We start from the raw sequence: 15,283 nt of genomic DNA, 5'->3' as shown, positions 1-15,283 counted from the left end.
TAATACAACCAGGGAAGGGTGCTGGGGTTGCTGTAGAGCTATCAGTCCACATAGAGCCAGTATTGTGCGAAAAAGTGATTTTCTGTATTTAAACTGCTTTAAATAACTTGTTGGCCTATAACAGGGGTCCTTAATCCCAGTCCACGAGGGCTGGTGTCCCTGCAGGTTTTAGATCTCACCTTGGGTCAACACACCTGAATCACATGATTAGTTCATTACCAGGCCTCTGGAGAACTTCAGGACATGTTGAGAAGATAATTTATCCATTTAAATCAGCTGTGTTGGATCAAGGACACATCTAAAACCTGCAGGGACACTGGCCCTCGTGGACTGGGATTGGGGATCCCTGGCCTATAATATGTGAAACATGTCAAATGAATCCCTTGTGAATGATATTAAGCCACAAACAGCATTCCTGTTACAAAGGAAAAGTCCCAGTTTTTAGCACAACACCCATTTTACCTCTGACTGCATAAATATATGACAGAAAAATAATGAAAAATCACAACAGGTCAGCTTTTAATGTAGCAAATGATCACATCTGAGAAGCTTTCAATAAATAACTTGATCATTTTCTGTAAGTTAACTCAGTTGTTTAATTGCCCACTTCAATAAAATAAAAAAAAAAATAAAAAAAATAAAAAAAAGACAACACAGAACGAGACCATGTTTTAATCTTAGTTCATTTTTGGTTTTGCACTACGTCTCCATGTTTCTCCAAAGACTTCCATCACTCGTTTTAGTGTCACATAAGCCTCACAACATCAAGTATTGAGAGAGGATGAGCCCTGGGCAACTATAGAGGACCCGCATTCATCTCTGACCCCGATATGATTGTTGAAGTGCTAAAGACCTGGATGCAAATCAGCGGAGCTCTGCTTGAGTCATTCTGGATTCCCAGGCAGAGCTCACCTTTCAGTGTGAAGTGTGTCTGAAGAGGGGAAAAATTATAAGAGGAAGAAGTGCTCATCAGACTCCTAGTAACTCACACTTGAGTGCAGTTGATTTCTGCATAACTGGGGGAGATTCTGATGTGGGAAAACATGAAGCATAAAGCGCTATGACTCCGATTCGTTTATTTTGGCCCATGTTTGACTAGAATATTCAAGAAGAAAAAAAACAAAACAAAACAAAAAAACAAACAAAAAAAAAAAAAACTCAGGGGTCACTTAACACTTTGCACTTCACATTTTTAAACACATTAAAATGAATTTGTGTCAGTTACTCTGCTGTACAGTCAAAAGAACTACAAGCCTTGTCAAATCATCACATTAGCGGGGCAACAAAATTCTGCTTTCTCAGGAGGGGGATTATTAACTTTTTAAATCAAACGAGCTCCGAAAAGCAAGAAGCATCTCAAGACCCACATCTTGTTCTCTTTTGCTCTCCACGGCTGGTCCTCCAGTCAGAAATACATAAAAACAGCATTTACAATATCCATATGTACAAATACAGAATGTATACACACGCACTCAGACACATACAGTCAGGAAAAATCAAAGGACGTAATTTAGATCTGTTTTTTTTTTTTTTTGTTTTTTTTTAAATCATGTGTGAGGAGACCAAACTGCTGCTTTTCAATCCTGCATATTGATTTATTCTGCCCCCTTTTGTTAACCGTGCACCTCACACTCTTTAAAGTAGCTGATGTGGGCATGAAAAACAACCTAACCGGCCCATTTTCCCCCAAACACACAGGGAACTACAAGGAACAAGTGGTCCGACAACGGCACGCGCCCCGAGGTGTAGGGCAGCTCCGACTACAGACAGCTTCACAGTGCGAAGGCAGTTTTTGTTAAGACAAATGTTTAGAAGAAGAAGAAAAAAAAACCCAACAAAACACAAAAGCATCCCACAGGGCCGCTTCTGTCTGTCGCCAATTCTACGACAACGTCTCCTCCCTGTATTCTAACCCCTCTCACACCCTTCCTCTCTGTGCTTCAGGAAAACCCACTTTCCTAAAGACTGCTCCACCCAGCTTTCTTCTTCTGCAACACTGGACACCAAAAGACGAATAAGATCTCGCGACGTAGCTCACCCTGATCATGTAATACTGCCTCTTTATGCTCTCTGTGCATCCATCTACAGCTGTGTGCACACTGGGAGGGCTTACTCGCCTTGGGGGACAGGCGCTGCACTACTTTCCAGTGAACTTCTTGCATAAATAAAGAGCAGGTGGAGGAGAGGGGTCCTGAAGTGATCTGATATAGTGAGGAAGAGAAAAATCAAACTTCTGTATTCATGGTCTCAAACACAAACCTCCCTCTACCCCCTCCGGTTAGAAAATGGAACGCGAGTGTGTGTCTGTGGCTCGAGTTAAGTGTGCGAGTTGTGTTTGCCGTTTTGTTTTTTTGTTTAATGCGCCCCTCCCTCTCAGACATCAATAATCACTTGTGTGTCCGCCACCAGGTCTGCGTCACACGCTTAGCAGCCAGAAGAAGAAGAAGATGGCGACGAACAGGAATAGAGAGTCTTGCCAGTTGTTATTGCCGTTGTTGCCATTGCCGTTGCCGTTGCCCTGGTGGTCACCGACGTACTGATCTACAGGAAGAGGAGAAGGATTGTGAAGTTTAGTATAGCTGTGAGTGTTCATAGTTTGTTCCTTGGGGAATTTTCCTTGTGCACCTCTGGATTGCATCCAGTTCTGGAGCAATTTTCAGGTTGCTCCTGCTCTGATCATTTCCTGTGCCAAACTGACTCTGAGCCCACATGTCTTTAGTCGTTTTCTTCTCCGTTCTAGATCTATTTTAACGGCCTGATCTGAGTTTTAGTTTTGTTTTTTGTTTTTTTTGTTTTGTTTTTTTTTTTTTTGGGGGGGGGGGGGGGGGGGGGGGGGGGGGGTAGTAGACTGATGCAGTTTTCCCATTGATAAAACGCGATGTGCACTGGAACATTTTGACCTCTAGAGGGCAGTGTTACTGCATGCTCACACAGCAAATTTCACATTCATGGTACAAACTCCTTAGTGGAAGATTTTGCCACTAAAAATAAATAAATGTATAGCTTTCTAACTCCAACTTCTGAAAAAAGAAAAAAAAGTGTTCATTTGTATTCTTTTTGCTCCTGTGGTAGAAACGACCTTCCATACATCAGCACAAGAGAGACTGTGCTGACCCCCAGCAAAGAGAGACTGATGGGAAACAGTTTTCACTATAATGCTGGTCAATTTAAATTTAAAATAGAATCTATTACAAGTATCTGGAGATGAGTGACGGAGAAAACACGTGCTTTAAAATGAAACTATACTAAATCTAAGATGGAAAATTAAAGACCAATTAAACAGGTCCAGCAGTGAAACGTGGAGAAATAACAAGGAAGAAACTTTTAGGGTTTTAATCGTGGCTTAGGGGATTAATGCTGCTTAAAACCAATCATTTAGCACACTGATAACCTGAGGGCTTCAGACTCGCAGTCTTGTAATTATTCACACTGATGAGTCAATTTATTCAGGCCTGACTACGGATTTGCTAATGCTTGCATGTCCTACAACTATCATACGCATTCATGTGTAAATCCAAGGAAGAAAATCCAAACATCATTTTTGGATTTGCTAAAATTCTTTTGAGCTGGACTTTTACTAAACACACAGGCTCCTACAGGCACACAGAGAGCCTTGTTATACACTCAGTTTGAATGAATACAAAAGCACAATAATTAATATCTGTTAACGACAAAACTTTATATTATTTTTATTTATATCTCTAGGCTGATATTTCCTGGGGTTCAGCTGTAATAGCAGAAGACTTTATTTCCTTTGTTTACCTGCTCTGTGGAAGGGGTCATTGGCGTTGAAGACTGTCGTGAAGAAGCCGAAGGGGAACGCTCCGATGCCGAAAGACATGTGGAAGCCGGTGTCCCCGAAACCGCGGAACATCTGAGCGAAGAGAGAAACCCGGCAAAGAAGCTTTAATATAAGCTAAACTCAGCTTTTTATTTAAAAACCAGTGTGAAAATATAAACCAACTCACCCCGCCTCTGCTCTCAGGCTCTGTTCTCTGCCCCTGAGGCCGGGGTGGAGTTTTCAACCTGAAACAGCAGAAACAGTCACAAACAGACAGAAGCTAACAACCAAAAAAGACACACACACACCGAAGACTCTGCTCACCTGGGGTCCTCCTGGCTGGAGCTCCCTCTGCCGTACAGCGGGATTACCTTCTCTCTGCTGATGCCCGCCTTGCACACGGGACACTGCTGTCGGCTTGGCCGCGTCTCCAACCACTGATGAGGAGGAGCAGAGCAAGGAGAAGGATGTCAAAATGATTGCAATACACGTCACACAAACCGATCTTTATTTGCCGATTCAAGAGTGGAACCTAAGTGCATTTTCTAAAACTTTATTTACAGCAAGAGATGTGAAGCACAACATGTTTACAGTGGTGAGCGGTGAAAGAAGTGGCAGTAAGAGGAGGCATTAAGTACATTAGCATCTTTAAGCTGCATTAAATCAACCGACAGGTGCAGCTTCCACACTGAGCTTACATCATCACCCTGAACTGATTGTGCTGATTACAGGCCTCCTCTCAGGACTGTGGACCTTCACTGAGGTCTTCCTCGCTGTGCTGTTAGTTTGACCCCCTTAAAATGAAGCCAATAATAATCCTGAGCTAAATGCTAGGAGCCCTTACAGACTGCTTCAGCACAAAAAGCCCCACCCACCTGCTGTCTGAACCTTGTGGAGGGCAGCCAATCAAAAAGAAGTTTACTTAAATGGAAATCAGCTTATTTAAGAAAGCTGAGGAGCCTCGTCAAGTTCCAGTATAATATAAATAATCATAATTTTGAGCTGTGAGTCAGGTACACTTTAAAAACAAATATCACAATTTTCAATATTGAAATTAAATGACCTTGAACTGCTTAATCAAGTCTCTAAAAACCCTGTAAAAACACACTACAGGAAGTATGAAACACTCACCTGATGAAGACAGGGCCAGCTGTAAAGAGCGAGAAAAGAAAAGATTAATTTACATTCTCACAACAGCATCTTTCAGTTAAAATAACAGACAAACCTGCTCCTCAAAGGTGGCTGATTAAAATGCTCCCTATTGTTTGCATTAATTGGCTTCATCTGTTTTCAAGACTGCGGGCCAGGCCAACCTGCTGCTGCATTGTGGGAGGGCAGGATGCAGGTTTGGGGAGATGCCCCAACACTGAGGTATTTTCAAGACAAACAGTTCTCAAGTGCTGAATATTTCTTCATATTAACAGCTTATAGCTACTTCAAGGCAAACAACAGAAACAGTTTTTGTCACTTTGTGTCATCCACACAAAATGACCAACCTTGAATAAGAAAAAACATATTTACAGCCTGGTACAAAAAACTAGTTGGTGGCTGCTGACAGAGGTGGATGTGCAAATACAGTAACTTTTGGCTTATGCATCCATCTTTTATATATGATCTGCACCACTGACATTCTGTCTCATTGGATACCAAAAAAAACAAAACAAAAAACCCCCCCTATAAATAGACCAAACTACCCACAGCAGACCTCAGCAAAGATAAGAGTCCTGGTGCACTTACATTAAATCACAGTCAATATATTTAAGTTAATAGCGTGAGTTCTTACTTGAAACTTATTCAGCTGATAAATTAAAAAAGTTGTTTAAAATATTGACCAGCTGTTTATGACCTGATCAACATATTATACCATTAAAGATTTAAAAACAAAAACAAATTACTAAAAGTCTGATTTTCAACTTTCAATGCACCAAACTGCAGTTATCAAAACTACACAAAGCCCATAACTGTGTTTTTTGGGTTTCTTTCTGGCCTAATTCATGTGAGCACACCGCAGACAAATATTAAACCTATTGTTCATTTTCTTATTTACTGTCACAGTGGTGGATGTTCATATTAAACATGGGCAAAGGTTAAAATAACGAGGTCAGTGTTGTGCTGTGACTTTTACTGAAACGCAAGCTGAGAAAATGAACAGGAGATTGTCCAGTAATGGTTTCCCATTACTGTTACAGATCACACAGGTTTATCCACAAAGGACAGAAGCAAACCGTAAGAAAAGCTGCTGGGCTCTCAGCTTGACAAACTTAAACTATTTTTACAATGACATGGACAAGCCTGTGAAATGAAGAGGTGCTTCAGATTCCACTTGAAGCAAAGTTAAACCCGCTTCCAGAGACAACAGGAAACTGTGGCCACAAGATGCCAGATTTAAAGGATGTTGCAAACAGCAATGAGAGATGCTGTTTGAGATGAAAAGAGGGAGATCAGTTTCACTTCACTGTGCAAGCAGTGCTTTCCTTGCTTGCCCTGCTGGAACAGCACTCGCATTCCTCTAACCCCATTCATCTACTGTTTTAACCTTCTGTTTGTCAGAGGTAGCCAATCAGAAGAAACTTAGATTAGTTGGTTTAAAGATTTCAAGAATAAAAAGTATAAAACTTAAAATTTCTCCTTGAAGTGAGCAGAACATTTTTCCACTGGCAATATTTATAAAGAAAACACAATCAACAGATTTAACTGTACCTTAAGTGTGCTAGAAAGGTGAAAACAAATTTCTGTGGTTAAAGTTTCCTCTAAGTGCCTCAACTGTTTTCTGTTTGTAAATCCTTTCTAAACGCCAGAGATTCTTTGTCAGATAAACTGATAACGTTAAGTAACTAGTGCAGTAGTACTTATATAATTCTTTTCTACTCTAACCCCAGTCATGCAGGGGAACAGGCAGGGCTTGTTTTTGACACCATAACAATTACGTAACATTCACCGCATCAGGTGAGCCCAAGTCCACAACTTAATGTGAACAAACTAACAACCAGCAGAGCCAATCCATAACACAAAACCCTGTGTTAATCTGCAAATCTTTACACACATGCTCAGACTTTCACAGCACGTCTCAGTGTGTACATTGCTTTAATACCAGCTATCAGATTGCTGCTGAGAATGGCTTTCTCGTGGATACCAACAGCTGAACAAAGTGCAAAGCCAAAGTTAATAAAACAAACCTATCAGCTCTGACTAAGCATGTGGGCACACGTTTAGACAACCTGAAACTAGCTGCTTAATATCCAGTAAGTGGCAATGAAGCCAGAATGCAGACTATATGCCTCCTTACGGTACCACAGACTCAAGTGACGTCACTTGAGTCATTTTATAACATTAAAACAAGAATGCAGCAATTAACAAAACAAAAACCCTACTTTGTGACAGCGGGAAGGAAAAACCTTTCAACAGGAAGAAACCTCTGTCAGAACCAGGCTGACCAGAACCAGGCTGGGCTGAGGGGAGCGGGACAGGACAAAAAACGCACTGTGGAAAAGAGCCAGAGATTAATAATAATCCAATAATCCGTACGGCTCATTCCATGTAAAATTAACTTAATTTGGAAGACGTTTCCATCTTATCTCAATAGAAAACTGCGTCAGGCTGAACAGCAAGTAAACCAACTAATCCTGAGGCTCTGATTTTTCATAGTAGCGTTGTTTTTGTAAAGACTCTTGCGAAACCTTGTCCACACCTCACCAGATAAAGCCAGAAATTTCTGCTCTCTTGTTAAGAACGTGTTCGAGTCTGATCTATGCTTGTCATTAACCACTTTTAAGTTAACCATAAGCGTCAATAAAGAAGGCATAGGACAGTTATGTTATCCACATGAGTCACATCACATTAGTGAGCCTGAATAATCAAACACAGCAGAAACATCAAATAGAGAACTGCTTCCATATCTGTCAGGCTCCAACCTAACCAACATCTTTTATCAATCCTGCCATATTATACTGCACACCTGATTTGCATGCAAGCTTTTGTTTTTATGCTTCATTTCTACACTGTTTACACTGAACAATGTGACCTATAAGCAGAATCAATAATTGCACTGCTGTTGATAAAAGATCATCAATCACTTTCTAAGCAGTAACTGTAAAATATCAATATCTACAATATATAACTATTTTCAAAAGATCCAGCACTGCTTTACAGCACATTAGCCTATTCCCGGAAAACATTTCAAAGTCACGTTTACTGCTGGGAGTGTGCAACAAACCACAAACACACCGATTTAAAAACAGCCTCATTTCAGCCCCCAGAGATGGATGATGCACTGGTTTTCATCGCAAAGAATAAGACTGTCCACAAACATCTCAAGATACAGGCGACCAAAAAAATCCTAAGAACCACTTGTTGCATGACATGATCGAGGAAGTGAAAATAATACCTGATGCAGAAGAGAATCTCTGAATACACGCAGGTCAAACCTTTAGTCTAACGAGTGTTCATTTCAGTATTTGGATGATAGTCAGAGTTAGGTGTAGCATGAAAGCAAGGATCCATCTTGCTTTGCATCAACAGTTTAAGCTCCTGGTGGTTTGATGGAGTGGAGGATATTTTATTGGTACGCTTGGTATCAACTGAGCATCATTTAAACACCCCTGTCTACCTGAGTATAGTTACTGACCATGTCCAACCATTTATGACTACAGTGCACCATTTTCTGATGGCTGCTTCCAGCAGTTTAACACACCATGTCACAAACCTCAGATCATCTTAAACTGATTTCTTGAACATAACAATTAGCTCACTGCACTCAAATGGACTCCACAGTCATCAGATCTCAGAGCACCTTTGAGATGTGATGGAACAGGAGACTCTCATCATAATATGAGCAGGAACTGTGTGATGCTATCATATCAATATGGAGCAGCACATTGTTCGATATATGCCACGAAGAATTAAGACAGATCTGAAGGCAAAAAGGGGTCCAACTCCTAAAAGTAACCAATGAGTGTAGATTTATGTAGTGATTAAAAGTTGGTGGTTCCCAAAAGAGGGTTTGGGATGTCTCCAGTCAGATTAAGGAAAACCTAAATGTAACTATTTTATAATCATACCTTTATGTCAAACTCTTTAAGGTTTTAAATATCTCAACTGAAACGCGGGATTCTTTTCAGAGGCTTACTGGATAATATTAATGAGCATATTTATTTTTTTGATATATTTCTAATTCTAACTTGATGAGCTCTCATCCTGGAGGAGCAAATTCATTTGCTCTGCAGCCTGTGTGGACGACAAGTATGCTCGAGTGTGCGCTCACTCTGGGACTGTAAAGATGTCACACGCTCATTAACCTTGAAGTGTTAAAAGGAAATTAACATCTCTCACACATAAATCTGGAAGCTGCACAATGTATAAACTAGCAGGAGTCTACCGATGGAGAATCGGCCACACACAGTCAGAATGAATGCTCGGCTGATCAGGTGAAAGGCTGGGAGTTTCGTGTGGTTAAAAAAGATTAGATGTAGGCTTGCAGCGCTGATGCAACTTTAATCTAAAGGTGTTCTTCTATCCTTGCTGACGGTTTCATCATCGCCGTTTCATCAGGACTTCAGAGAGCAGAGGGAGACACGAGTAACACGGCAACTAAATTACATCAGCACGTAACGAGGGAGCCTAAACACAACGCTGTAAGGCAACTGTGCCCCTAACTGTAGGGTTGTTTCTACTGATTAACAGAAAAGGTTACTGATAAACAAAAAAAAGTTCAACCAAACTAAATTAAGCCTGACAAAGCCGGGCGAAGAGTGAGTTTGGTCCTTTTGGAAGGACCAAAATAGACAAACCCGCACCAGAATTGTGTAATGATTAGTAAGGTTCTTGTATTTCACATCATGCAATTTGTGCGAAACACTGTCGCCTCACAGCAAGAAGGTTCTAGGTTTGAATCCACTGGCAGCCGGAGCCTTCCTGTGTTGAATCTGCACGTTCTTCCTGTGTTTGGGTAGGTTCGGCTTCCTCCTACAGTCCAAAAAACATGCATGTGGCCATGGAGGAGTCGTAGATAAAGTGCTTGAAGTCTATACAATATGTATGTATGCAAGTATGTACGCTTAGCTGGGGTTTGTAGTCTAAATGAGCTCTTAAAGGCCTTTTTAAAACTACAAGCCACATTTACCCTCCTCCCCACACATGCAATGTTTCATTCTATGCCTTTAGGTTTATCAGGGTTTCTGGTTCAGTCACCTGCAGACTGGAGAAGCCAGTGGTAGCTGTCTGCTCTTGTTCTTGCCTGCTTAGATTTTGCAACCCTATCAGAATTTTCATTTCAAATAAAAGACAAAATAAAAAGTTAAATTACAGGTTGCTCCCATCCTGCGGATGAGATGATATGATGGATCTTGGACAGTTAAAACACGTCTGTTTTTATTTTCATGTTTGCTGCTGAGCTTTTCTCCACCCAGCAAACGCCTCACCTGTGAAACCGAGAAAACAAACATCACAAACATGTCACTGTGTAAGCCCACACAGGTCTCTGTTGCCAAAACACACTCATCCAGCCTTTGTGACTTAAAACTACAAACAGGTGCCCTCTACGCTTTGACATCAGCTACAGTTCTGCTGGAAACGATTAGGATGACCTTCGGATTGGCCCTAATCCCACATTAACCTCAGCCAAGAGTCACAACTCATGAATGAAGCCACCACATCACTGAGCGTGTGTAAATATTCAACACAGAGTGGACTGAAGGTTGAGCCTTGTGCAAAGCCAGAGCCAACAGTGATGGAACAAACTAGAATTACAGCTGTTACCCAACACCTACTTTCAGTCTTTGATAAAACTTGTCAGCTATGTTGTTTTCTAATCTCAGGATTCTGGCTCAGCGAGGCCATAGCTACAAGGCGTTTTCACTGCCCATTATGTGCATTCAGCATATTGTGAACCTGATCTGAAAGCTGCCCATGATCAGCAGGGAGGTGGAACACAGAAGTTGATGTGTCACCGATCAAACCAGGCGCCAACTGCAGCTGTGACCTCTGACTAGGGCTGGGTGGTCTGACCAAAAACTTGCATCACAGACTTTTTAACGACTCGTGTGGTTTCACAGTACGCACTTATCTTGGTCTGTTAAATCAGACATGAAACACTGAGAACTGATAATAATCCAGCTATGAAACTGCTCATCAGCTGAGAGTCTGCGCTTCAATCCCAGACTGATTAATTTGTAATCCACTGTGGTGGTGTACATCTGCTGATTCCAGAAACTTTATTCCCTTAAAAGACATGAGATCACTCTTTAAGGCATTAAAAAGGCGGCTTAGTTCACGGGTTAAATAAAGTTCAGCTACATACTGAAGACAAACACCCTTCACAGAGTTATCTAATAGTCTCTTATCCCGTTCACAACCGACTGATTACCGGAGCGTCGAGGGGCGTGATTCCGCCGTTAGAAACAACCCAAAAGAAGGCCTAACAGGCGGCTAAACAAACCACACTAAGTCCGTGTTTGCGAAACAAATGAAACCAGCACGTACCAGAACAGGTGTCCGCACAGACTGATGACGGCGTCCCTGGCAGTGTCCAAGCAAATGTTGCACTCGAAGGTGGCTCGATCCCGCTCCCGTTCGCTCTCCCCGCTGCCGCCACCCGAACCGTCGCGGTCGTTGCTGCTCTCCCCGGCCGGGAACCCTCCTCTGCTGGCCGGCCCGCCGTCACTCGAGAACCGGTGATCCGCGGCCGCCATAGTGTTTATTTTCCAAACGAAGAAAGAAACGAAGCGAGCCAACCCGCAGCGGCCAGACCCAAGCTAACGTTAGCTATCAGCGGTAACGGTTGCTGCTGTCACCGACCGAGCCGAGGCTGCTGTCTCTGCCCGAGAGACGACTTCCGTTTCCGGGAGAAACAGGACGCGTGGGGCGGGCCTAATTTAAACACCACCGCCACAATAATAATAATAATAATAATAATAATAATAATAATAATAATAATAATAATAATAAGAAGAAGAAGAAGAAGAAGAAGAAGAAGAAGAAGAATTACTGACACGTACACCTTCGTCTCTAGCCAATCCTCATTTCGTTTGTGGTAGGAAAATAGAAGCGATTTATTGAAACATGACAAAAACAAACAAAAAGAATCGCTTAATAGCTCTTTGGGAAACACAACATTCTGGCAAAAATGCCATTTTATTTCCGTCAAACTCTTATTTTTGGCATTTTTCATAGACTCGGCTAAGGAAATTGTAATAAACTTTGTTGGGCTGTGAATAGCAACGTTATATGTAGGCACAACACTGGTTCATCCTTTTTTATCCTTGAATGATTCATAGCTCAGTGTTAAGTGGCTTAACTCACAGAAAATGTTCCTCTGAAAATAGTCAGGTAAGGACTGAAATTAAAAAATAAATAAATAAACAGCTGCTTACACCACTTTAAAAATCACAAGAAAGTCTGGCTCCATAGAAGTAAAATATAAAGATATGAGTAGTGACTCGAGACTGTTGCACAGCATAAAAAATGTAAACTCTAACGCCACAACAACAAAAACATTATTTATTCACTTTTACTGTTTAATGAACTTCATGAAAATAGGAAGAATATTTGCTGCTCAGAGAAAAATAATTAATAGCGACAGGCTGGAGGTCTTCTATAATTTAAAGCAAATGTTTTACACTAACAACATACAAGAAAGAAAGAAAGAAAGAAAGAAAGAAAGAAAGAAAGAAAGAAAGAAAGAAAGAAAGAACATTAGTCCTACATGTTGTTTCCAGTCGGACAGTTGAGGGGCACCGACCGTAAGCGTGTTGTGTACAGCGCACATGCTGTGTTTGATAATTCTAACGTTAACAGTATTTTCACGGTTAACGCGCGTCACTGACGGTTGTTTGTGTTTTAATACGCGCTCTTTCATCACTGGCCCGCCGCCATGAAGATTAAGCGGCAGAAACAAGCCAAGAAGACGATCAGTTTCTACAAATACAACTTCGGCTTCAGGGAACCCTTCCAAATCCTCATCGATGGAACTTTCTGTCAAGCGGCCTTGAAGAACAAGATTCAGATCAAAGAGCAGATGCCCAAATACCTAATGGGAGAGGTGCAGTTGTGCACCACCAGGTGAGTGTATTCACCTCTGAGCACCCCCCTCCTCCCCACCCACTACCCCCGGTCACTTTTTGGCACAACACCGTCATCATACACCTTTTAATAATATGTCCACGTGTTCACGTTCAGCTGTGCGCTGAAGGAGCTCGAGACGCTTGGAAAACAGCTGTACGGGGCCAAGATCATCCTGCAGAGGTTTCAGGTCAGGAAGTGTCCGCATTTCAAGGAGCCGGTCTCAGCATCAGAGTGTCTGCTGTCCATGCTGGAAGAGACCAACTCGCACCACTACTTCGTTGCCACACAGGTAAATAATGAGATGAAAGTGGGAAAATATTTTTGAAAGCCAGCTTTGGGTGCTCCGATAAACTCGATTCCCAAAAAAACATAATGGAGCGATTTGCATTTTCTACCCAGAGTTGAACATAGAAAACGTAGAAAATGCTTAAATTGATTCCTTTTACTCTTTTGTGAAAACATATTGGCTTATTTCGAATTTGATGGCAGCAACAAGTCTCAAAAATTTTTACAGGGACATGTTTTGTGTGTATCATGCCCTGTTCTTTTGACAACAGCCTGTAAACATCTGGGTACCGAGGAGATGGGCTGCTGAAAACTTGTTTTCATTCTTGTCTGATTTGGGATTATAACTGCTCAGTGGAGCAGATGACAGATAAGTTACAAGTATCTCCTTGGTCTCATTGTGTCTTCAGGACCACACAGTCACCACGGGGCTGAAGAAAATTCCAGGAGTTCCTCTGCTTTACATCATCCTCAACACCATTGTGCTGGACAAGCCCAGCCAGGCGTCCCTCAACCACGTCCAGGCCGTCCAGCTGGGAGAGCTGGTCAGCCCGGCCCAGCAACAGAGTATCCGGACCCTGAAGGAGGAGCAGGGAATTGGCCAGAAGGACGGAGAAAGGCGTGGGAAGAAGAGGAAGAGGAAACAGTCCAACCCCAACCCGCTGAGCTGCCTGAAGAAAAAGAAGAAAGGAGTCCCGACACCTCCGCTGAAGAAGACAGAGCAGGAGGGGAAGAGGAAGAGAAGCCGACACAAGAAACGAAAAGTGGAGGCAGGAGATGGCACAGCTGCCCCAGCAGCTGCTAATACATAAAACAGCAGGAAGACAGAGACTTCAACCTTCTCCATTCACCTGATTTATAGGTTTACTTTTTGATATGACTGCAGAGGAAAAAAAAGTTTATTACATAATATTTTAAAAATGCCATTTTGTAGTGTTATTTGTTTTATTTTGAAAAACCTTACAGGTAAGGGAATGAAACTGTTCTCAGACAACATCTTTATGATTTCTTTTATACAAAATCAAAAAAGCGGGTTTCGTTACAGGCACATAGTTTAAAATATAAGATGCACTCAGACATTAAACAGTTTACCCTTTTTCTTTTTTTTAGATGGAAGGGGATATCAAAAACAATGCATTTAGCTGTCTCTGGACACACTAACTTGTTTCCACTGTTGATATTTCGTGCAGATTAAATTTAAGCTGCAGTATTTTCTCATACCACGATGACTTGCAGCAACAAAAGTCCATCCAGTTTCCATCTGATCCTGTCATCCAGCCATTCTAGAGATTAATAATGAAATCTGCTTTTAAATGAAAAAACAATTCATTCTCTTTAGCTGCTATACAGCAATACAACAATAAATTAATACTATCAAAAGTGACACAGAGCACAACAACTTAATTGTCTTAATAAACAAGACAGTGCATCACTGTATCCATATACAATAAGGACACTGAGTAAAGTGAATCTGACCTCAAGTTATTTTAAGGATTTGAAAAAAAGTAACATGGCAATGAAAAGAAATTTCACACAAATTGGACTTGATTCAAATATTTCAGGATAGCATGCAAGTATAGCAGACCACTCATGTTTTTATCTATAGGCTGAGGTCCCGAAGCTAGGTTTTATTAAACTGTGTCCCAAATCCACAGCACATAGTAACAAGGTCCAAGACAACGTGATGAAAAGTCTCAATATTTCATATTTTATACTAACAGGCAATGATGGAGAAAACTTAATTCCTTCCAAGTTTAGAGAGGAAGCAGCAGGAGTTGTTAAAGGTGTTCCCAGAACTGTTTTATCAGAATTTTAAATCTGAATCAGGAAAAGTGTGCATAATCACGATGCGCTGAAAAAACAGGTGATTTTTACCCCTTAACCTGAAGGTTGATGGGGTTTTGTTATCCCCTGGTCAGGCAGGCGGGCCTCAGACAGCGTGAACATGAGAAAAAGGCGATATAAGATTTTCAAATTGATGCCACAGATTTCTTTACTAAAAAAAAGTTAGAATTTTGGTGAAATTTACTGAAAATTAACACAATTTAAATTGTTTAAATAGACCTTTGACAATAAACAATGAAGTTTAATCACTTTTACTGTCTTTCCCAATGCCGGTAAGAACACACCTTGAGTAAGAGAACAGCCATAAATTAACGG

General features: G+C 41.3%; 2 protein-coding genes across 2 annotated transcripts; one reads left to right on the top strand and one right to left on the bottom strand.

Moving 5' to 3' along the window:
- Positions 1–657: 657 nt before the first annotated feature.
- On the bottom strand, positions 658–11,614 carry rnf5 (ring finger protein 5). Its single transcript, XM_085395339.1, has 6 exons — positions 11,258–11,614; positions 4,913–4,931; positions 4,106–4,218; positions 3,969–4,026; positions 3,763–3,874; positions 658–2,541 (listed from the first exon to the last, which is right to left on the bottom strand). The coding sequence occupies exons 1-6, from the start codon at positions 11,464–11,466 to the stop codon at positions 2,417–2,419; spliced, it is 636 nt and encodes a 211-aa protein (XP_085251465.1). The 5' UTR covers positions 11,467–11,614; the 3' UTR covers positions 658–2,416.
- Positions 11,615–12,480: 866 nt separating this feature from the next.
- On the top strand, positions 12,481–15,216 carry utp23 (UTP23 small subunit processome component). Its single transcript, XM_085396131.1, has 3 exons — positions 12,481–12,835; positions 12,953–13,127; positions 13,534–15,216. The coding sequence occupies exons 1-3, from the start codon at positions 12,648–12,650 to the stop codon at positions 13,933–13,935; spliced, it is 765 nt and encodes a 254-aa protein (XP_085252257.1). The 5' UTR covers positions 12,481–12,647; the 3' UTR covers positions 13,936–15,216.
- The last annotated feature ends 67 nt before the right edge of the window (positions 15,217–15,283 follow it).

This window comes from Rhamphochromis longiceps, linkage group LG22 (genome assembly GCF_057381845.1).
Source record: "Rhamphochromis longiceps isolate RC_006_pf linkage group LG22, R_longiceps_female_GT1.1, whole genome shotgun sequence".
NCBI lineage: Eukaryota > Metazoa > Chordata > Actinopteri > Cichliformes > Cichlidae > Rhamphochromis > Rhamphochromis longiceps.
This window is presented reverse-complemented; position numbering and strand designations above follow the sequence as displayed.

Excerpts from the sequence above, each read along its gene's own strand:
- utp23 (XM_085396131.1), top strand. The coding sequence starts at position 12,648 with ATGAAGATTAAGCGGCAGAAACAAGCCAAGAAGACGATCAGTTTCTAC. Across the intron at positions 12,836-12,952 it reads GTGCAGTTGTGCACCACCAG|CTGTGCGCTGAAGGAGCTCG; the intron begins GTGAGTGTATTC and ends GTTCACGTTCAG. Across the intron at positions 13,128-13,533 it reads ACTACTTCGTTGCCACACAG|GACCACACAGTCACCACGGG; the intron begins GTAAATAATGAG and ends TTGTGTCTTCAG.
- rnf5 (XM_085395339.1), bottom strand. The coding sequence starts at position 11,466 with ATGGCGGCCGCGGATCACCGGTTCTCGAGTGACGGCGGGCCGGCCAGC. Across the intron at positions 4,027-4,105 it reads TCCAGCCAGGAGGACCCCAG|GTTGAAAACTCCACCCCGGC; the intron begins GTGAGCAGAGTC and ends CTGCTGTTTCAG. Across the intron at positions 2,542-3,762 it reads TGACCCCTTCCACAGAGCAG|ATCAGTACGTCGGTGACCAC; the intron begins GTAAACAAAGGA and ends CTCTTCCTGTAG.